The 24,607-nt window shown below is 44.8% G+C and overlaps 1 protein-coding gene across 1 annotated transcript in view; it reads right to left on the bottom strand.

Annotated features, from left to right (window-relative positions):
* The window catches only part of hspa12a (heat shock protein 12A), a 52,937-nt gene that overhangs the window by 4,743 nt on the left and 23,587 nt on the right, over window positions 1-24,607 (bottom strand). The window contains 11 exon segments of the mRNA XM_031578655.2: window positions 2,266-2,276; window positions 2,278-2,328; window positions 2,330-2,425; window positions 2,427-2,459; window positions 2,461-2,528; window positions 3,076-3,180; window positions 5,077-5,163; window positions 11,015-11,186; window positions 17,695-17,811; window positions 18,384-18,488; window positions 18,676-18,862. Of these exon segments, the coding sequence (XP_031434515.1) occupies window positions 2,266-2,276; window positions 2,278-2,328; window positions 2,330-2,425; window positions 2,427-2,459; window positions 2,461-2,528; window positions 3,076-3,180; window positions 5,077-5,163; window positions 11,015-11,186; window positions 17,695-17,811; window positions 18,384-18,488; window positions 18,676-18,862 (1,032 nt within the window).

The raw sequence follows: 24,607 nt of genomic DNA, 5'->3' as shown, positions 1-24,607 counted from the left end.
TTGAAACACACTTCAGTACACCCAAGTGGGTGAAAGGTCACACGAGGCCCAGGGAAAACCTTTAGTCCGAATATTGCTGATCACGGATCAGGGTTCTTCACTGCTGAGTTCCTACAGCAGTTATGCTGCAATCCGTGCCCACATATGCTGATGAAAGGCAAGGAAATGAACATATAACATTACTGAGACACACTGGAGACTCTTAAACTGCAACCGTCGATACAACCAAGCCCACACCATCATATTTACTATTTGCATTCCAAATGCAGAAACCATTAGCATACGCTAGCTCAAATGCAACCACGCTGAGCGACTGAGCATTCTCCCACGGTCTCCAATCGATGCTGGCAATCCCATTTCTCCTCCAGGGATCCAGTGAAAGATGAGCCCGTCACAACCACAGCAGCAGACAGATGGGCCACCCCCGTCGTAATCGGGTTCCTGTGGCCAGTACCTCCTAACAGATGGTTCCCTGGAGTTAGAGGAGCACTAGAGGGCAGGATGACAGGCTTTACCAGGAAAGCAGGAGGCCTTAGGGGACCGTAATCAGACTGACAGACAAACAGACGACACACTCTGTCGTCTCTGGCTGTTTCCCGTCCAGAGAGAGCCCACTAAAAGTCAGGGAAGGAATAATGAAAGAGCCTCTAAAGCTAAAGGTGGCAGACAGTGATTGTCATCGATGGTGAAGTCACAGATGGTGATGTCACTGGGCACAGATGTAGGCTACACCACCGGATGGTTTTGAGCAGCTACTACCCCTAGAATCAGAGAGAGTACAATTGTTGTCCAATTCCCAACAATGCTATGTTCTGAGTCCATTAACTATTATAGAAAATAAATGAACCAATATTAAATCAAGGAGGAATTGATGGGGCTTGTTGTTACATATTGGATTATTCTATGACTGTTAAATAAATCATCTTAAAATGTTGTTTTTGTGCACTGACTAGTACCCGCATAGACGTTATCTCTTCTAAATCCCACAGCAAATTAAGTTAATGACAGAAAAAAGCTGTTTTTGTCCATTTTAATGTTTCTAATCTTTAAATTGATCTTGTGGAGTTTATCTGCAACTGTGAACACCTGATCAATGTAGAAGTGTTGTTACTTAATGCCCAACTGATAGATCTAAAGACTCAGTATTCCTGGTCTGGAAACTGAGGTAGAGTCCGGTCTTGATTTGAAACCTTTGAAGATCCCTCCAACAATGTTATTTAAAGATCTACACAGAGATCTAACTCCTTCAAGTCTTCACAGCACTGAGGTCAAATGTAGCCTTTGCTTTTGCACATGTAAGAAGCCAGCTGGCCAGGGACCTCACACTACATCATTAGCCCATATCCAGTGCCGCAGCACAGAAACTGATGACAGTGCGGCATCCTTCCCTGGCCGTGTGAGAAGTTGGCAATGAGGCTGTGCAGTGCAGACTTAGTGCTTAGATAAGCCCACAGCACACTCTCCATACAGCCTCGTTCGGCTGACCGTTCCAGAGAGATCCGAAGAGAGGAACGAGCTGACTACTTTACTTAACGAGACATCAAGAGGAAAGCTGACAGCACTGACAGCTCGGATGTGTGAATGGATGAACTGTGTCTGCACATCAGGCTCGGCCTGGTCAGGCTGGGAACATGTCACACCTGTCTGGAGCTCAGAAGAGCTGATGCACAACTACAAGCAGGATTAGCTATGAGAAGCGGACATTGTTAAAGGCAGAATAAGCTATGAGATCAGGAGCTGACATTGGTAAAGGCAGGACAAGCTATGAGATCAGGAGCAGGTGTTGGTAGCAGATAGTATCAGCAATGAGATCAGGCTGGTGTTGGTACAGGAGCTGGTGTTGGTACAGGAGGCTGACATTGTAGGGATCCGATCCTGACCTGGTGCCACTCACTGCATCAAAGCTGGATCTCATTTAACTTGTACACTGCGCTTCCTCACGCAGTGGATTTGAGGCTCATTGTGATGAAACATCTTTTATTGAGGAACCACAGAGCTCACTTCAGCAATACCCAACCTGTCTGCCCTCATTAGTACGGTTCTTCCTTCCTGATCATTTTTTTTTTTTTACTCCTTCCCTCCTCTATAGCCGCATCTATCTCCATCTCTCTCTCTTCTACTCTCATCTCTCTCTCTTTTCAATCTCTCCCCCTCCCCCTCAGGCATTCATTCCCTCTCTCTCTCCCCCTCTACCTCTCTGTCATTCTCTCTTTCTATCTCCCTCTCTATCTCTCTGTTATTCTCTCCCTCCCTCTCTCCACTCACTTGCTCTTGCGTTAGTGCGTGCTCCACGGCTGTGCCACGGAACTTCTTGTAGTAGTCGATGAAGGGAGAAGGGCAGGTTGATGTTAAGCGGGTTGGGTCCGTTCTGGAGCCGCAGCACGCTTGCGGACTCGAAGGCAATCATCAGGTCCACCCAGGCGGCCCGGGCGCTTGATCTTGAACTGGTCGATGAAGTGCCTGGCCGAAGATCTTACACAGGAGCTTCTCAAACCCGTAGTCAATACCAATGGAGCCATAAGGGCCTCCTGAGAGAGAGAGAGAGAGAGAGAGAGATGGGGGGGGGGGGGGGAAGAGAGAGATAGACAGAGGAGAGAGTAAAATATAATTGGGAGGGTGTTGGAGAAAGTGAGGCAGTCCAGACGGCGGTTGACTGTGGAGCAGATCTGGCATGACGTAACTGACATTGTTTAGAGGTTTCAAACATTACTAATAACAACCCTCTGAACCCAATGGTTTCTAATAGCTGGCTCAGGCATGGAATAAGCTGCTATTAGAGATGACACTTTTAGTGTTGTGAGGCATTAGTGAGAAGAACTTGAGATAGTCTATTGGCTACTTGACCCACTGATCTGTGAGCCTTTGGCAGTGAGCTTACCTGAGAGCTAGTCTCTCAATCTCTCATTCTACTGATCTGTAACCCTTTAGCAGTTAGTTTACCTGAGAAATAGTCTCTCAATTGCTCATTCTGTAGCCCTTTAGCATTGATTGATGGTCTCTCGACTTCTCGACCTTCTGAGCTGGACTGTCTGTATACTTGCAGAGACCACCTGTACTCTTTAGCAGTGAGCTTACCTGAGGCTTTGTACAGCTCCTTCAGGTGTCCCTCTGGCATCCGGATCTGGTGAACTGTGAGGTCCACCGTGCCTCCGCCGCAGTCCACCACCACGTAGCGGTCACCTGTGGAGTCAGCAGCGGGAGGGGTCATCTTGGGTAGGAAGAGGTACCACAGGGCATGGGGGTTGTGTGTGTGTGTGTGTGTGTGTGTGTGGGGGGGCATTTGGGGATCACTGGCTATGTGTGTATGGTCTGTGGGTAGTACTTGGAACTCCTAATGAAGATGCTCACAGGTAAATGTTTAGACATGTATTGAAGAGAGTTTGAGATGGCAGTTTGGTTACAGATGGTTTGTATTTTATTAAGAAGAATGCAGTGTAAGACTCCTGTCCAGGTTAGTGTCATGACTAACACCATGACTTAACCTCACACTGCATCCAACTCCGGAGTACAGACCAGGGCTCTGTCGCACATGGATGACCTCACAGAGAGATTATCCAGCTCTCATAGCCACTTGGTCTTGCAGCGTCTGCAACCTGCTTCTGGATCATTCTCCTTTGAAAACCAGGCTGTGTCTGCTGCAGTGAGGAGAGGTGGTGTACTTCAGCATGATTAAGCTCTCTGTGTGTGTGTGCGTGCTGCACTAGCTGCAGTGAGGAGATGTAATGTACTTCACCATGACTCAGCTCTGTGTGTGTGTGTGTGTGTGTGTGTGTGTGTGTTTGTTTGTGTGTGTGTGTGTGTGTGTGTGTGTGTGTGTGTGTGTGTGTGTGTGCATACTGCATTTGCTGCAGTGAGGAGATGTGATGTACTTCACCATGACTCAGCTCTGTGTGTGTGTATGTGTGTGTGTGTGTGTGTGTGTGTGTGCATACTGCATTTGCTGCAGTGAGGAGATGTGATGTACTTCACCATGACTCAGCTCTGTGTGTGTGTGTATGTGTGTGTGTGTGTGTGTGTGTGTGTGGTGTGTGTGTGTGTGTGTATGTGTGTGCGTGCTGCATTTGCTGCAGTGAGGAGATGTGATGTACTTCACCATGACTAAGCTCTTCTGTTAGTGCCTCTGGCATGGATGGGAGCTACTGTCAGTGAGTGTGTGAGTGTGTGAGTGTGTGTCTGTCTATGCGCATGTCTGTGCCTTGCTGTGTGAAACTACTTGTATCTGTTTTGGTGTGTCTTTCAATGTTTATGTACTGCATGGGTTTGTTTCTATGTGTGTGCATCTGTGTGTATGTATATCTATGTTTGTTTGCTTCTATCTGTATGTGTGTGTGTCGTTCTGGTTAAGCGGTCCTGTTGTGCCGAGAGCTCTTTACTGTAATGTGGGCTTTGGGAGGTGGCTCAGTAACGCTGCCAGACTGTAGCTGTGTGTGCTGGGAGTGTGTGACCTCTCCTGTGACCTCTACTAAACCTCTGACACTGCTCAAGGGTATTTTCACATCAGAGCCAAGGGGATATGGCCCAAATACTCAGTACTAGGTGGAGGGGGGCACACCCCCACAATCCCCCAGTAAAGCCTCAAAGTGTGGTGTTCACAGGGCTTCGGACAATGGCCAAACTAGCTGACAGACTGATCGTCTGTTTTGTGTTTGAGTTATTGGGTAAATAATGAGTTATGCGTTACATTCAGTCTATTGCTTGTCTTATTCGTGCAGAATGGGAGAAACCACTCTGGTATCGGCTGTGAGGTGTACATCTGGCGTGAGTCTAAAGGAGGACGTTTCCCCCTGAGGAGAGGAATGGTTTGGCCTGGTTGGGCGTGTAGCCAGCAGCATTGGAAACAGCAAGGGCAAATACATTCTGCAGTTCGAGGGGTGGGATAGGAGGGTGTGTGTGTGTGTGTGTGTGTGTGTGTGTGTGTGTGTGTGCATTACAAAGAATAAAAAGAGACAGGAGGAAAGCGAGAACGTATAAGTGAAAGAAAAAGAGAGAAAGAGACTCTTGAGCTTCCGTCAAATAATAAAAAGAGGACAGAAAGAGAGAAAGAAAGCGAGAGACAGCGAGAGAAAGAGACTCTACCTTCCAGCAGCTCCGACCAAAGCTCCCCTATGACATTTTCCACCAAAAAGGTTCTGCTCTGCCGGTTGCGACGCGTGAGATCCTTGGCTGGTTATTGACAGAGAGAAGAGGACCGTTTGTGAGAGAGGCCGCATGGAAGCGTTGCGTGAAGCCATGTGTGTGTGTGTGTGTGTGTATGACAGTGTGTGAGTGTGTGTGAGTGTGTAAGGGCAAGGCTTTGCGACAGCATAGAACAGAGATATGGCAGGGAAGAAAATCTCACGAGGGGTCAATGGAAAGGTCAAAAAGTCATAGTGCACCTAAAGGTATCAATGTGACTTAAGATGCTAAACAGCTATACATAGCAACACCCTGAAGGTTTATTTTCTATTCTCACAACACAGAGTGTAAAAGGGAGTTCAGCAGAACCAGACAGATTCAAACAATAACACATATCATATATCCCAATATCCCATGAGCCCTCTGTCGTAAGACTGAAGGAATCAGCTTATCACACATCATGGCAGATGCCATGTCCTATAATTGGTCTTATAAGTCTTGACAGATAATGGACAATCATAGGACTATGTCATGATACCATTCACAGTAATTGTCATGACAAGTTTTATGCTGGAGCCCATTAGAGCCCAATGTTACTCTCACAAGCCCTCAAAGCATCGAGCGTGATAGTTATCCGTAAACAGTGATCTGTCCATTAGGTGAGATCACTGAAAACAATCGATCATGAAAAGTTACGATGGGATGTGGCATCTGCCATGGCATGTTGACGTTCCAAAGTGTCCTTTGTTTTCAGACTGGACATTCAGAAACCCTTCCAAGGATAGTCACGCATTAATAAAACTTGTGTGAATCATTCCAGAGCATGCACTGAGTTTGATAAAAAAAAGAGAGAGTATAGCCCGGATATTTGGTGTTTGTACAAGGGAAGGGAAGTTCAGGGGCATATTTCAATGGACATTCCACACCTATGAGTAGATGAAAACATTGTGCCAGAGGACGGCTGAATGAGGTTCACACTCAACTTTGGCCTGATGTTCACACAGGCCTACTCTAAGAAAGCACACATTCCACATTCTTTTCTTTTATATTTCCCACAGCTCGCCACTGTAACCGCACTCGCACTACTCTTTACCACACACTTTAACAGCAGCAGTCACACACAGAGAGGAAATTAACTCCACACATCAAAGCAGCCACTAACACACACACACACACACACACACACACCTGTCGCTCTGCCTGATGTAAAACCTGCACCGCAATCACACGGCTCTCCCTGTGCGAGTGAGCAGAGATTTAAAACACTTTGCAATAATTTGCCACCTTTTCAGGTATGTTTTTATGGGCAATCATTTCTCAATGTGTTTTGATGGTGTATGATCACGTAAGGGAACAGATAAACACACCTTTCGTTCCCAATAGCAATCCAGGATATGTACTATGTAGTTCTGTGTTCCAGGATGGAACACCACTCAGAAATGTAAGAAAAGCCTTCACAGCATGGTGTTGCAAACTATTGCCAAAAGACACCAGCTAGTATGTTAGCAAGCAAGCAAACTAGCCAGCTAGCTAGGCTGTTGGTGGCCTTTCTAGGTAGTTAGGTCACTAGTTTTAGACCAAAACTCTTTACTGCTGCTTTAAACATTTCTCTTCTCCTTGTAACATTTGGTGCTGATTGGCACTGTGGAGGGACAGGGGACAGGACAAGCTACTGGAGGAGTTTCCACAGGCACCATTCACAGGAAGTGGAAAAGACACAGTGTCAGATAGAGGCCACTGACTGTCCCAAAGCATCATGGGAGAGCAGGGGGTGGGTGTATGGGGTTGTGGGGTCGGTTGAAGGACTTGGTCATGTCAGAGTGAGGTTTGTCCTGTGGTGTGAGTGTGAGTGTGAGTGTGACGTGGTGAGTGTGAGTGTGTAGAGAGAGAGAGAGAGGGAGGAGAGAGGGAGGGAGCCCTGAACTGAAAATAATCTGTGTGAAGTATGGGTGTTGCCAATAACACATACAAACAGGAAAGAGCAGTGGTAGGAAGTATGACCACATGGACACTGAGGTCACTTCCCTGTCATAGTGTTTCCTTCCATGGGATGCTGGGAATGAAGGTGGGATACAGCCTTCAGACCAGGGTTCTCTTTTACATGTGTATATATGTGTGTGTATATATATGTGTTTGTATGTGTGTGGTGAGTGAGAGAGAGAGATTTTCTAGTTTGTGTGTGTGTGTGTGTGTGTGTGTGTGTGTGTGTGTGTGTGTGTGTGAGAATCGTGTGACGTAGCACTCCTGGAACTCTGGGGTAAACACTTCCAGAGCACGACAGAGGAGGAGACCACCAATGGACCAGTGGGAAAGTGGACAAAGGAAACTGGCAGTCATAAGTGTGCGTTCCTATTTCCCTGACACACACACAGATAGAGAGAGAAGAGAGAGGGAGAAACACCACACACACACACACAGAGAGAAAGAGAGAGAGAGAGAGAGAGAGAGAGAGAGAGGGAGGGAGAAAGAGACACAGAAACACACACACACACAGAGAGAGAGAGAGAAAGAAAGAGAGAGAGACAGAGAGGGAGCACACACACACACACACACACACACACACACACACACACACACACACACACACACACACACACACACCGGCTGCAGGGAAAATGTGACCGCATCCTGTTTTAACACTTGAAAACCTCCAACTTTCACTATTCACAGACATTACACAGCTGCAGGCCTGAAAGCTTACTAAAGATGCTGGATGTCCAACACACAAAATATCTCCATAATAATGATCAGTTTTTAAAAACTGACATTGACTAGTTAGCTCAGTATAAAATGGTATGGACCAGACTACACGGTTCACAAGTCCTGTCCAATACTGGCATGAGCCATCACACATCGCTATTGACCAATAGTACTATAGTAACGGCGCCTATTAACGGCCCGAAACCTATTAACAGCCTCACGCAGGTCCATGTTACTTAATATTGATTTCTATATCAACCAGGATAACGGATTTTAAACACCATACGCTCCTACCCAAAGGGGGTATTTAACTTGTATGTGTGCAAAAAATTGCAGTTGTACAGCGTTATTTAGTGTACTAGACAGCGATTTATTTCTGTGTGTACAAACCCTCATGGAACGAACTGAACGAATTCGATTTCGCAACGAGAATTTGTGAGGGGTCATAGAGCTTTCCATAGACATATATACAGAAAGGCTGTTAATGGGTTCCACCTCCTGTATCAACTCATTTTGCGTGTCGGTCTACACAACGAAAAAAAAACTGAAAACACGTTTCAGTTGAAATCCAAACAAGTTACCAGGACTAATCTAGACACCCACCGCTACTGAAATATGTAAGATTGATTGATTAAAGATTTTTCGATCTATAAATGTTTTTAACTGTTTGTCACTTTTTAAATAGCTGGGGCGTTAATAGGAGCCTTTACGACACTTAGTTTCCCTACCAATCACAAATCCATATACGAAACAAAAGTCATCCTCATGCTTCTGTAATCCAATCCGAATCAGCCCACACATTATTGTAAGTCAAGAAGCAATTCCATTTGCAACAAAAAACACTGACTGCACCCTTACGTTTCTACTTAAAACCCTCAGATGAAGGGTTCTTTCGAGGCCCCCTGATGAAGGGTTCTTTCTAGCCCCCGTCAGTGTACCAGGTTCATGCTTCAAAGGTTTCAACATGCTTCAAAGGTTCTACAGACTACCCTTAAGTTGTTAAGCATTCTACTCAGAACCATTTGGTCAAGGGTTCCTTGTAGGGTATCTTCCTCATAGGAGTGGTCATCTTGTCTGCTTTAAAGAGGACCCATTGAGAGTGAGTGTGTGGAGTGCCTGTGAACAGTCCCAGCTGCTGACTGGCTGGCAGGCTGAGAGGCCTTAAGGTTAGAGGCAACCTACAGGAGGACAAGGAGTGGAGTCAACGAGACGCGCACACACACACACACACACACACACGCGCACACACACACACACACACACACACACGACAAAAGGCCTGAAGGAATACGATGAGACCATGGATCAAACCTGCCTTCTGCGGCTGTGGGCTGTGTGACAACATAAGAATGAGAACCGTAAAGAGACACAGTGGTGTAGCGCCGGGAGGACGTACATGTGGAACACAAGGAAACTGATGAAAATGCATGTGTAGGAAACATATCTAAACTGAGGTAGATATGCATGGAAGATGATACATCTGGTAGTAAACTGTATCTATGTATTCTGGTGTGTGTGTGTGTGTGTGTGTGTGTGTCTGCAGATATGTATGTACATAAAAGTGTCTATGCATGCATGCATGAGACCTGTATTTGTCCATATATTTGTGTGTGTTTATATCTGTGTGTGTGTGTGTGTGTGTGTGTGTGACACAATGACACAGAGAGCTAAATTGTGCTGTTGCTGTTTCTCATGCTGGCTGGATGCACCACAGCAACATTACCAGATGATGCTGTGATGCAGGTCAAAGTTCACATGCCAAATGTCAGGGACATTTCAGTTATCTACTGCACTTGGCCACAAACTTTACATATCACACAACACAGACACATGTGCGTGTGTGTGGGTGACAGAGAGTTTGTAAGCACAAAAGGTGACTGAAACAGGTTTCCATTATTTAAAACCAAGGTGAAGGGATACACACATACCATCACAGTGATGGGGACCAGGGTGGAGACATGAGTTACTATGGTGATATGGAGCAACAAGAGGGTGAGCTCATGCATGTCAGAGGAAAGTGCAGGTAAGATGTGATGTGATGTGACGTGACATGAAGAGGAGCAGTCTGCTCTACATGTGCACAGAGTCTCATGCTTGTGCCATGTGGTCAGACAGCAGAGGAGGGCGGTTCAGTGCATTAGATGAGATATATACCGTCTCTGATTTATATCTATATGAGATATATACAGTATGTTGGCAAAACGGCTGAAAAACAAACTGAACTGACCAAACACCCACAAGCACTTAAAAACAATCCAGAGGTCCTTAGAGGACTCACACCTAGCAGAGTAACACCTATAACCATCTCACTCTCTCACACACACACACACACACACACACACACACACACACACACACACACACACACACACACACACACACACACACACACACACACACACACACACACACACACACACACACACACAAACACACACACAGATCTATTCTTCCCTGACCAGAGGAGTGCTTCAGTGTTGCTTCATACATTTTAAAATGAGAATAAAAACATTTCCCCCCCATTACACTGTGGCAGGCAAGACAGGCCCTGCAGTATGTCCTTCATATGCCCTCTGCTGTAGGACAGGAGAGGGGGATGCTGAGAGGTGAGTGTCCCTGAGCGCTCATCCCTCTCTCTCTATGAAGATTGGCTGAGGTGATGGAGGGATGGAGAGGGGGAGATATATATATATATATATAAAATACGGTCCCCTGAGAGAAACATGAGACAAGGGCTGGGGTGGGGAGATGTACAGCTCCGGCTAGCCCCGAGAATGGAAACACACAGTGCTAGGAACACAACACAGAGGAAGATAAGAACACACAAACACACGTAGACACATACAGGAAGATAAGGACAGAGACAATTATGGGAAGAAACACAGAGAGGCTTACAAACAAGTGGGGAAGACATTTACACACACACACACAGACACACACACACGCACACACACGCACACACGCACTGTACATGTACGCTCAAACACACATAAATGACAACAACAACAACAGCAGCCATCTCAATAACCCCCTGTCAGATGAGAAGACAGCAAAAACGCATCACCTGATAACCATGACACACACAGCAGCAACACAGACATCTATCTGCATATGACACCGCAGTAGTAACACACTGTCCTAAAGCTGATTTGTAGCTCACAGATTTAACACAGACTGGGTTGGAATGGGCTGGATTTACCCTGCGCCATGCCGGCCCCCACGTTCTCAGTGGGGTTGTAGCCGTTCACGGTAGTCTTGGTGTTCAAGTCAACCATCTGGTGGAGGCGGAGCTTGCGACAGTAGATGGAGGCAGCCTCCGGTTCCAGAGCGATGATCAGCTGCTCGGGGTTGTCACGGGAGACCAGGTTAGCCTATCGCAGAGGAGAGTAATACTGATCAATCACTATGGAGTCAACAGGTTAGACATGTAGACTCTATACTTCATAAGACCTGGAGTGCATGTTTTAGGCAAGACTGCATGAGAAGAAAGGGAAGATCTATTCTAGGCCAGCGGTGCAGGCCAGGGCAAATGAAAGTGGGAAACAGTTTAGGCAGACAGGAGTGGATGAGCACAGACAAGAGAACATTTCAGGCTGGAGTAGACGAGAACAAATAGGAGAGAATGTCAGGCCTGGCAAGAGGAAAGAAAGAAGCGCAGTCCTCGGTGCTCACAAAGACACACAGCTTCTCAGTGTGTGACCTCTATGTATTTATGCTCACGGATGAATCATACTACTGTTTGCAGTTCAAATACAAGCATTCAACAAAGTGACATAAAGATGTCCCTAGCCCTATGGAAGCTTAAAAGGGTAACCATTATATTAACTTCATTAAATTAGCAATTATTACATATATAATGGTTTCAAAGCTCTTGTAAGGGCAAATGTTACACCCAGGATGCTGCGCTCTTCTAGTGAGCGTCGTTTGGCACTGCCGTCTGTGCAAGTACGGCAGTCCAGACTATTCTCATTTGTAGTTTCCACGTTGGTGGAATGAACTACCCAGCACTACCAGAGCAGGGGCGTCCCTCTCTACCTTTAAGAAGCTCTTGAAGACCCAACTCTTCAGAGAGCACTTCCCGTCCTAACTGGCACTTCGACTAGTGCGTAACTTGCAATTACAGCAGTTACATTTCTGCACTTCTTTCTTTCTTTTTTATTTCATTTTGTTATATTTCTTATGTAAAGTAGTATTTATTTATTGTTACACCAGGTTCTATTGCTCGTAGCTTAAATATTCTCTCCCTTGTACGTCGCTTTGGACAAAAGCGTCTGCTAAATGACTAAATGTAAATGTAATGCAAAGCAATAAGAGCAACTGTGGAATATTTACTGTGAAACCCATTTTGCTGCTAGAGTACTGTGACTGGGCTACTTCTATTTTGTTCCTATCAGGACATGTGATATGTTATCCAAACTGTCACTGAGCCTGTTGAGATGTGCTGTGAAGGGAGATACACCCAGGCACTATCAGCTGTGAGAGACAGCAGGGGGAACACTGCACTTCCTGTAGTGGGGTTCCTTATTGTGGCCTCCTTCACAGGACTGAGTGTCATGGAAAGGACAATGGGCCTCATTCTCGCACATTTTCTGAAGTTTCTTCTGAATGTTTTCTTACGGACTTCGGAAGACCAACGTAAGAAAAAGATCTCCGCCTGATTCATGAACGCCTGAAAATGGGTTCTTACGCAGCTGAAGTGTTCTCGGCAATGCTACACCGAATGAGGATTCTTAAATTGAACGCGCATTCTCGTGCACCTGGATTTGCGTAAATACACGCCCCACCAGCTCCTTATAAGGGCACGCAATCGTAGTAACATGTGCAGTCAGAATCGACCGAATCCACGTGAAAGAAAATCGAAAGAGAGTCATGTCAAAGCGGAAAGCGAGCATGCGTCGAGTAAACCAGATCTAACTTCACCGGTGCAGAGGTACTGTTGAGGATGTCGATGTGTTCATTCTATTCCACTATGGCCATATCAACGCGATTGAGTTTAGTGCTTATTTATTTATTCACTTACATTTGCAGTGTTCGTGTAGTGCTTTTATTTATTTTAGGACATCACGATGCTTCATAGAATCAGGACTATAAATGTGAAACGTAATTGTTAATAATACAAATATTCTCGTATTTATTATTATTATAATTATTTAAATCCGAGGATGTCTGTAGAGTTGATGTCAACGCAATCACCAACGATTTCTCACAAATTCAGCCCTTAACCCTTCTAACACGGAGCGGCCCTGTGGGGCATCTTGTGGTTTTTTGAGGAATTGCATTTAAGAAAACACCGAAAGTGGAGTTCAGAAGAAATTCCTTCTTAAATTCTTCTTAACTGCGTTCGAGAATGAGGCCCAATGTTCTCTCAGACTCTTTTGCACTGTGTGTGTGTGTGTGTGTGTGTGTAATAGAGAGAGCATGAGAAGGTGTTTATCCCCCCTCATTAATAATGACTAGAGAATGTTTGATTAGTTCCAAAAATCACATCACAGTATTGACAACAAGCATTACATTATTACATTTGGTCTTGAACACTTACATCTCACCAGAAGTTTATGAAGTCCCACCACAGTGACTAGGTATTCACAAGGCAACAGTGATTTCATGGTCTGATATGGCAAGGAGCAAACCCAAAATAACACAATCCCATTCATATGCCCATGTCATTCATTGCCATGGCAGAAATGTACAGCTTTCAGCACAAGTGCTTTCACTCAAAGATTTCCTTCAACAAAGCATCCCATGCATGCTAACTCCAGGATGAGCTAATGCCATGGAGATAGAATGTAGCCAACAGGCATGTGACTATGGACCACAGACAGTACAAAGAAGCAGAATCTCAGAGAACAATTTCCTCCATGCCCGCTTCACATACACATACACATACAAAAACACACACACACACACACACACACACACATACACATACACATACACAAGCACACACCCACACACAGAATCATGAGTTACTGCAGGCTGTAATACATGGTGGGTGGGTGGGTGAGTGTATTGTCTGAATGCTGCAGTGTGGAAGTGCACACACACACACACACACACGTGTGTTAATGTATGCTGTGTTGCGTGGTGTGTGGGTGGATATGACATCAGGATGCGGCAGTGTCAGTAGGGTGGGGCTCATGGGAGGAGAGGGCTGGGTGGTGTGTGTGTGTGTGTGTGTGTGTGTGTGTGTGTGTGTGTGTGTGTGTGTGAGACCGTGTGTGTGTGACCGTGTATTCTCATGCGGGTGTATGTGTGTGCGTGATAAAGAGAGAGAAAGGGAAGGAGAGAAGGAGAGAAGGAGAGCAAGCGACCAAGAGAGAGAGAGAGACAGAAGGAAGCGAGACAGAGAGAGAGAGAGAGAGACATAAGGAGAGAGAGAGAGAAAGTGGGAGAGAGAGAGTGCAAGTATGGTGCTGAGTCACTGCAGATGTGCTGTCCTCCCCTCCCCCTCTCAGCTGGCTGCAATCCACACTGCAGATATCAGTTGTCACACACACACACACACACACACACACACACACACACACACACACACACACACACACACACACACACACACACACACACACACACACACACACACACACACACACACACACACACACTTCTGAGCGACTCATCTTTTTTCACTCTTTCATCCTCCTCTTATCACTCATCCTCTCTCTCCCCCTCTCTCTCTGTTTAACTCCTTAATGCCCTTCTCCATCCCCCTTTCCTATTGCTCAATCACACAGTATTGCAAAGCAATCACACTATTGCTCTTGTTAAGTTTGATCTATTATTTAGATTTTCTTCCTTCCACCTATTTTTGGTGCCGCTTCTGCTCCTAGCGCTTTTGAGGCTTAAGCAGCGCCAGGCAACAGCTAACGCTAGCAGACTTAGCTGGTAACAACCTATGACGGGGCACAGGGCAACATTTGTCTCACATATCTGCTCATACATTGCCTTCTACACATTACAGTACAGGTCAATTATGAACTTAAAGGACTTCTTACCTGGACCCTAGGCATAATGTCTCTGCTGGAATGTGTTATACTTTGCATACCAGTAACTTTGCTGGTTTCTAATTCTAAAATTGGTAGAGACAGTCAACACGTTACAGTCAACAAGTTACTAACTGAACATGTTCTGTTACTCCGGTAAACACAAAAGTTTGAAGCTGCTGATAATCTGAGAATATAGTAGGCTATGGTTAGGATATATTCATCATTATATTGCAAAAAGTGTGTAGCGGAAATACTATGACAAAAACGTTAAGAAAGCAAAGGCAGGTAGCTTTGATATGTGTGTTAGCTCACTTCTAACGCTGTTCAACTGTCAGTTTACCTGTTGCCTAATTATAGGTGCACACATACTTTGTTTAAGAGAATATACAAAAAAAAAACAGTTGTGTTTTGGAGGAACACAGAATGCACATTTATGTGATTGTGTGCACCCCTGTTCCTGCAAAGGACATGCTGACCATTGTGACTATATTAATTTATTATACGGCTCTTCAGAATGTTCCAAAAAGTACCGTTGATTTGAATGGGCCATCCCAACGTTCGCAGGTGAATATTTCCTGATATTCACCGCTGCGAAAAGATATTGACCGCTGTCATTGGCAACGGGTTTTGTGCTTTTAATTCACATCTTTCATATCATTCCGCAAGTAGTCTGGTCATTTAACGTAACAGACTCATTGTAATTTGAAGTCAGCAAGTAATGGGTTGCTACGCAACACCTGAAACTTAAAAGTTCTATTTGCTTGAAGAACTATTTTTTCTTAGCAGAAATCACGAAACGGCAACTAAATCATTAAAAACAGGTATTTTGGAGGAATGTCTTCTATCGTTTTTGGCAAGTAACCGTATAATAAGCGGGATAATGTATTGTCCGTCGGTCATTATCCAAAAATAAATCCCTTCAGGACGAAACAACACCCCTCCGCTGCGCGTCGGGCTGCTGTTCGCCCCTTTGGGATTTATTTTTGGATAATGACCTCCGGACAATACATTATCCCTTACGTATTGATGAGTGTCAGTGTCAGACAGATGACTGTGATGAAAAGTTTGTTCAACACAGTTTTGTCAAAATGTCCTGTGCACTGCTTTCTTTTCCAAGTCTGATCTGTGCAGTTACTGATCCTCTGCTCTGCTGCTGTATCGCAATTGCATCTCTAGTTTGGTCTTTCTTTCCTCACCCTTATACACGCTGACAGACATGTACAGATACATCAATCTGTTCTTGTACAGAGTCACACACAAACAAAAACACATACACAGGCACGCGCACGCACACACACACACCCTCCTCCTTTCTGTAACTATTTCAGTCTCACCCTCTCAGGTCATGCAGAGCCTGGTAGGTGATATGGCATGGACTCTAAACTCTGTGAACATTACTAAACATTTTTCACACAGACAGACAGACACACACACACACACACACACACACAGACAGACAGACAGAGTCTCCCCAAGGGCAGTGGTGGAATGTAACGAAGTATTTTTACTTCGTTACTGTACTTAAGTACATTTTTACGTATCTGTACTTTACTTAAGTAAAAATAATAGTGCATACTTTTTACTTTTACTCCATTACATTTTTTAGCTATTATCTATACTTTTACTCCGCTACATTTCAACAATATGTGTTGGTACTCGTTACATTTTATGAACACAGTTTCGCCAAAATGTTGCCTATACAAAACTATGGATTGCGTTGCTGTTTTGGAAGTTTAAACCAATCAGGTGGCTCTATCAACTCCGATGATATCGGAGTGCGCGTCTGGCAGCAGCACTAGCGGTAGCTTTGCCTGTTATACCTGAACATTCAACCGACAGCCTGACTACTGCCTATTCAACATGGATCCAGAGTCGGCCTGAACTGATCCCTCTGATATGAGCCACCCTTGGCCCTATTTAAAAGATATGTTCGAGTTAAAAAGGCCCCAAGAATGACTGGAGGTTTCAATGCATTTCCTGTCTCGCCCTCAAATTTAAAGTAGCATATCGAGGTAAGCAGAGTGATTGCTATGCTACGTTAATGTCCCTGACTTTTGAATATTGATATATGTATTTAATTCGTTTACTGACATGATATTATAATGTTATCTAGCGAAATGCATGTTGACATACAGCAATAGCATCAAAAAACATGATTGTATCTTCATTATATATTTAACGTATTGGTAAGATAAAGCTGGTAGGTTAGCTTTCCCTTTTTTACACGTTTACAATTAAATAAAAGATTTAAAGATATCACTAAAGATATCCCTGGTAGATAACTTGTCATCTGCAGAATTGTAAGATATAGTGTGAACAGTATTACAGATGGTAGGCACAATAAGTACACCAACCTTTCCAATTAACAAATGTTGTTGCTTATAATTATTACTAGTAGTGACATCTGTAGAGGCATTTATTACCAGTAGCTATTTCTTTAAAAAAATGACACAGCCTAGACATTGAGAGACAACCCATTGCGTGAGTACTTTTACTTTTAATACTTAAAGTAAATTTAAAAGTAAGTACTTTTTACTTTTACTTAAGTAGGATTGTTGATGTAGTACTTTTACTTTTACTTTTATTTTCCTGGGTACTTGTACTTTTACTTAAGTACTAAACTTCAGTACTTCCTCCACCACTGCCCAAGGGCGACAGGGCCAATGAGGGGGCGTGGGCATCAAGGCACCACAGAGAGGAGGAGTTTTCATCTCCTCCCTCTGTGCCGAACTTTACCACTTTCACAGAGCTTTCAGTTCTCTCTCTGTAATCACTGTGCCTTTCACTTTCACTCAATGATGAAGAACAATGGTGATTCTGTTAACACTGGGCATTTGTAGTGACAGACAGACAGACAGACAGAAAGAGAGAGAAAGAGACTGTGTGTGTTTACCTTGTAGGCAGCCTCCCTCATGAACTGTTTGGCAGGCATCTTCCAGATGGCAGGCACAGTGATGACCCATCTCACATCAGTGTTGTCAAATTCACTGCCAGCCTGGTCGCTCAACTCCTACACAGCGCAACATATTTACATCATAAACCATGTGTGTGTGTGTGTTTGTTTGTGCATGTAGGGGTGTGTGTGTGTGTTTGTGTGTGAATTAGTATGTGAGATTGAGGGAAAACTGCAACTGAGAGAAGGGGCAGATGGTAGGACATCAAGCATGACGGACAAAATGCATCATAATTCTTCACACAGCTAAATATGTCTCCTGAAAATAACCTCCCCTGAACACAACACATTAGGCTTTGGGTGGGTGGTGTGAGGAGAGGCACGTCTGCACCCATTTTAAGTTTAGTATAGTATAGTAGTTTATACTATATAGCTATGTAATATGAGTATTAGTTAATTACTTACATATATATGAGTCAGGAAGTAATGAAGTAATGAGGTAAGTAGTGAATGACACTACATACCTCTCTTATATACATTATCATATATTACTAACCCTAGCCCTTGAACCTAATCCTAGAGGTTCAATGTTGTAATCCTCCTGAGGACACATAAGGACAGATGTAAAGTCCAGGCAGAGGTGTCCCCTCCCCTGTGTGATGATGTGTCTGGTGCGCTGTGGAGCTCACCTTCAGGGCCTGCTCCTTAAAGAAGGCCAGAGCGTAGGCAAATATGTCCAGAGCCTTCGTCCTCTTCCCATTCGCTGCATGGAGATCCGTGTCAATGGACAGATTCTGTGGAAAGACAGGGGAGACATTATGTGAGAGAGGGGTTTTGCGTGTGTGTGTGTGTGTGTGTGTCTGTGTGTGAGAGAGAGACTCTGTACTAGATCAGATTCATGAATCTGTACATGCCCTGTATCTGTATGTGTGTGTGTGTGTGTGTGTGTGTGTGTGTGTGTGTGTCTGAGTGTATACTTACAGCAGTGGTGTGCAGCTTCATCTTGAACTTCTCGTAGTACAGCCACTGTTTGGACTCAGTGGGGTCCAAGTCATGGTAGAAGTCACGAGCCGCATAGCCAAAGCTGTGGAACTTCCTATCTGGCGTCAACAATATGGTAGTTGGAGTCTTTTGATTGGACACTCCTGGATCTCCGCCCTCCCAACGCCTGAGGAAATACATCTCAACCAATCAGATCCCAGCACGATAACACCACACACACACACACACACACACACGCAAAGTGTGGCATCAAATAATACTTAATGTACTGTATAATACAATATATTTAGAAAAATAGGTTTAAAATGGAATGTTTTTATATATATATATATTTTTAAATTGCTGCCGTAGTGACCATGTTGACCTGTGTTGATCAATCTTCTTAAATGCACCATGGCCAAAGTGAAAATTAATAAAATGTCACAGACACCTGAAATGCTATTGTCACATTGCAAAGTGCCCCAGATGATATAATAATAAATAATGAAGCTAGTGAAGGTCAGACATTAATGTGTGTGAACAGAGCGTGTAACTAAAGTGTTGTGATTATCACTAATTCTGTAGTTAAATTGCACAGTGCACAGACTGTGTGTGAGTGATAGCAAAGTGAGCAGCAAGGTTCTCTGGCAAAAGGGCAGACTCACTAATGAGCTTTTAATGTATTCTGGAAAGGATGTGTGTGTATGTGTTTGTGACTTAGAGGGGGAGAGTAAAACGAGTGTGTGTCTGTCTGGGTGTGTGTCCGTGTATGCGTGGCGTGCATGTGCCTGTGTGTTTCTGTCTTGTGTGCATGATTGTGTGTGTGCACGCGTGTGTGCGTGTGTGCATGATTGTGTGTGTGCACGCATTTGTGTGTGTGTGTGTGTGTGTGTGTGTGTGTGTGTGTGTGTGTGTGTGTGTGTGTGTGTGTTTGAAGCTCTCAGATGAGATTATCCTCAGTCCTGTGCCGGGGGAGCCCCACAGTGAGGAACTAATTTGGGAGAATTGGGAAGCGCTGGCAGATAGCCCAGTAGTTGCTAATTGACATGACTTCAAATTACCTGCAGCCTCATCTCAATCTAAAAGAGAGGACTTTCAATCTGCACCGGTCCTCTTTACAGTTTCCACCCTCATCACAGCACACAGCTCACACACTACAGCAGAGTCTGACCCAGATGACCCAGATGCCACCCAGATCTGCCCCATTTCTGTGATTAAACTCATCCCCACATACCAGTCCCTACTCAGGAAACAAAAACCGGTCAAGAGGTCTGTCCAGATACGAACACCTGATGCAACTGAATCACTGCAAGCCTGTTTTGACATTACAGACTGGGCAGCTATTAAGCTGGCATGCAATGACATTGATGAGTATGCAGACACATGCTCATCCTACGTCTACTTCTGTGAGGAACTCTGCATCCCCAGACAATCCATTGTCATTTATAGTAATAATAAACCGTGGTTCAACAAGGAGGTGAGGCTACTGAGGAGAGGGAAGGAGGCGGCCCACAGGAGCGGAGATAAGGACGCGTACACCAAAGCCAAATATGCCCTCAGCAAAGCCATCCAGCATGCTAAAGGGGTGTATAAGACTAGAATTGAACAACAGGTCGGGGATAAGAACATCAGAGCTGTCTGGAGGGGCCTACAATCTGCCACGGGCTACAAGAAGAAGCCCCCCCCCCACCTCTAACGACCCAAATCTACCAGACCAGTTCAATGTGTTCTGCACAAGGTTTGAAGCACCGCGTGGGTCCACCCCCTCCATCCCCCCCGCCTCCCCTCCCCCTGCCACCACCTCACCTGCTCCACTGGTCATCACTGAGCATGAGGTTCGGAGGCTCTTCAAAGGTCAGAACACCAGGAAAGCGTGTGGGCCGGACATGGTGTCACCTGCTACCCTCAAGCACTGTGCCAGCGAGCTGGCTCCAGTGTTTACGGACATTTTTAATCAGGCTCTCAATTTATGCCGTGTCCCTGTATGCTTCAAATCTGCTGTCATCATTCCAGTGCCGAAAAAGCCCAAGATCACCTGCTTAAATGATTACAGACCGGTCGCCCTCACCTCTGTAGTCATGAAAGTATTTGAACGCTTGGTCCTCTCCTATCTCAAAGCATCCACTGACCACCTCATGGACCCCCTCCAATTTGCATACAGACCCAACCGCTCAGTAGACGATGCAATCAACATAGCCCTTCACTATATTCTACAACACCTGGACAATCGGAACACCTATGCAAGGGTCCTGTTTGTGGATTATAGTTCTGCCTTTAACACCATCATTCCCGACCTCCTCCATAGCAAACTGACCCATCTGAACATCCACCCCCTTACCTGCTTATGGATTACAGATTTTCTCACCAACAGGAGACAGTATGTCAGGCTGGGCCCGCATCTGTCACAGCCCCGCACAGTTAACACCGGTGCCCCCCAGGGTTGTGTGCTGTCCCCCCTGCTCTTCTCCCTGTACACCAACGACTGCTCCTCTGGTGACCCGTCTGTCAAGACCATCATGTATGCAGACGACACCACCATGATAGGTCTCATCAGCAACAACAACGAGTCTGCCTACCGGAGGGAGGTCGGCCATCTAGAGTCCTGGTGTGCAGTCAGCAACCTAGAGCTCAACGTCAACAAGACAGTGGAGGTGATTGTGGACTTCCGAAAAAAGGTTCCGACACATCTTCCACTTGTCATCAACAACTCATCTGTCACTGTAGTAGAGCATTTCAAGTTCCTAGGCACAACCATCACCAACACACTAAAATGGGACAATAACATCACTCAATTAGTGAAGAAAGGTCAGCAGCGCCTGTTCTTCCTCCAGCAGCTGAGAGGACTACAGGTCAGCCCCCCCATCATGGTGCAGTTTTACAGGGCTATCATTGAGAGTGTGCTTACATCCTCTCACTCGGTCTGGTATGACTCTGCCTCTGCCCGCTCTAAGGCCAGGCTCCAAAGAGTCGTACGGGCAGCAGAGCGCATCATCGGCTGCCCCCTTCCCTCCATCAAGGACCTTCACAGCTCCAGATCCCTCAGGAAAGTAATGAAGATCACGGCAGACCCCTCACATCCTGCTAACAGTCTCTTTAACCGTCTCCCCTCTGGACAGCGATACAGGGCCATCATGACCAAAACATCACGTCACCTCAACAGTTTTTTCCCCCAAGCAATAGCCCTCCTAAATAGCTCTCACACACGAACTTTATCGTACTTTATTTAACTTTATTTAACATTATTATTGTTGCACTACCTCCATTCTTATTTATTATTTTGCTCATACTGTCTGGTACTATCTGTCCTTGTATTGTTGTTCTGTGTTGTCTTGTTGTTCTATTTGTGATACTATAGCCTGCATGGAGAAAACCAAAAACAATTCCTAGTATCTGTATACATGGCGAAATAAAGTTGAATTGAATTGAATTGAATTACAGAGCACTTTGACTAGAGTTTGCTGCTATGAGGATAAATACTGCTCAAATAGGCTTGTGTACTGTAGACTAAATAGCCATATTGTAGACCTCTTTAGCACAAGCATTAAGTGCTTGTCATCAGTCATAGCTGTTAGCCTTTGTTAGCCACACAAAAGATACTTAATAAACATCAAATCAAACATATTATATGATGTTATATATAGAAAGCTATCCTATCAACAAATTCAACATACTTCACTTGTCACAGCAATGTCACAACACAAATAACATAATTATAAAAGCGAGGCTGCAGACTGGCTGCAGTGAATGTCTAGAACTTTCCAAGGGCTTCCATGAAAGGCTTACAACCAATAAAAAAAATACATGACCTCAAAAAAGACTTGTCCCTGAACTCTTATTGCTTACCCCTCTATGAATCAGATTCAGTCTTTAATTTCAGACACATATGAAAACACACTTCACACCTCTATTCACAGTACTTACTAAAATTGTTTAATCTCAAATCTCATATTGTCACAGTACTGGTATGTGAAGCATTCATGAATCTGAAGTCCTATTACTGCAGGGTTTGTGTTTGACAGCAGACCACTGCTGTGATATGGGGATGAGGAGATGTTTTCTCTCGCAATGCCAGACAAGCCTCTAAAAGGCTTCAGGAAGTCCAGTGGGCTTCAGTGATTATTTTGTTTGGATCAAGGCACTTCATGCTTAACAAACCCCAAGGCAAACATCACCTGCCACTGCAAGCCCTTACAATAGAAGGAGGGGGCTCGTCAGAAATCAGGCACTCTCATGTACACACACAATCTACCAGCATGACGATTCTGCTGTTCTCTAGCAGATCTTCAGAGAAACCAGGGCTGGAAAGTATATCAGAAACACTGCTGAAAAATGTAGTATGTGTAGTGGGTTGCGTTCAGGTGTCTGTGTCAGACATAGGCAGACAGACAAAGCTGGCGTCCCCACAGTGGATTTTCACAGCTGGGCTGCGGGCTCCTGAATTTTCTCTTTTTCACTTTCTGTAACCACCCTTAAAGGTGCAGTCCACAAATCTGGTGAAAGGTTGTTGATATTTGAGCTCAACAGCCAATCAAATGACACCCTTATGTTCTTCTGGAGTGTTGATTGGCTGGAATAGTTTATGACTTGGTCCAAGCCACTATGTTTCCCACTTACAGAGCAAGGGTTGTTTAGGAACACTGATTTTTTTTGGAGCGCACTGAACGGACAATTTTCTGAATTTGACCAAAAGTGAATTGGATTAGAATCATGGACCTTTAAACAGTCCCATCATAAGATCAAAGCTGCAGATCAAACTTCAGAAGGCTGGTCTTTCTTTGTCGTTCTGTCTGTTTGTGGGCAACCAAACGTCAGGACACTGATCCTCCCTTAGGTGTGCGTGTGTGTGTGCGTGTGTGTGTTTAGATGCTGCAGGCGGTGGCCTGATCCAAACTAAATAATGTGTGGAGGTCCCTTGAGCGCCCTGAGATGTTTGTGTTACCGGTCTGGTGCAGGCTGAGTGAATGTCTCTTCTCTCCCAGGCCTTAATCACACCAGACACACACACACACACACACACACAGAGCCACAGACAGAGACAGGCTGCACTCACTGACCCAGGACGGATCGTCTTTCCATCCTTCTCTCTATCACTCTATAGGTTTTTCCAGTCTTTCAGTATACTTGTCCTTCATATAATACCTCTCTCTCTCTCAGCTTGAGCTTTTGTTAGTGAGCAAAGCCTTGCATTGACTTGAATTGAGTCATTTTTCACTCTCCAAAAACCTAGAATGCATACACACCCACCCACACACACACTCACTTAAGGAGGATAGGGAGATGTTGCAAGGAGAGGGAGATGGAGAGAAAGTGTAAACATGTGTCGGCACGAGGGTGCAATGCAACAGGGCATCACTCACTACCCTGCATGCATCTGGAGGGAAGTGGTTGACCTCTGACCTCAGGGCAGGTTAGCCAGGGTCAAATCAGTACCGCACACCAGTTGCCCCACTGACCCTGATTCAATTTAATGGAACACATTTGAAACTTTGGAGCTAAACGAATATGACTTACATCTTTGCTGAAATGTAAAATGTTTCAGCAGACACTTGCTGAGGCCAGCTCTATTTTCGAAGGAAATAATGTTTTTTTGGATGGAGACCCAAGTTTTCTTAGTAGGCTACTTTCATTCCTTTCCCTAACAGCCTATGTAGGGTGTGGTGATGTGAAAGAATGATTTTCAACTGTTACTGCAACAGCATAGTAGGTTGGTCTCAGGTAACTATGGTATTCAACATTAATTACATCAACATGTTATCCTTTACATGGCCTTTTTACTTTGAATTATTCTGGTAACAAACTGTAGGCTATTTGGTGCAGCTGAGGCATCCAGAATCCGAACAGAACCAAACAGTTGAGTGAAAGTGTGTTTAGCTGATCACTGGGCCAACAGGAGAGAGCGGACATATAAAGGGATTCATTTGCGTAACACAAG

Source organism: Clupea harengus, chromosome 13 (assembly GCF_900700415.2).
Source record: "Clupea harengus chromosome 13, Ch_v2.0.2, whole genome shotgun sequence".
Classification (NCBI taxonomy): domain Eukaryota; kingdom Metazoa; phylum Chordata; class Actinopteri; order Clupeiformes; family Clupeidae; genus Clupea; species Clupea harengus.
This window is presented reverse-complemented; position numbering and strand designations above follow the sequence as displayed.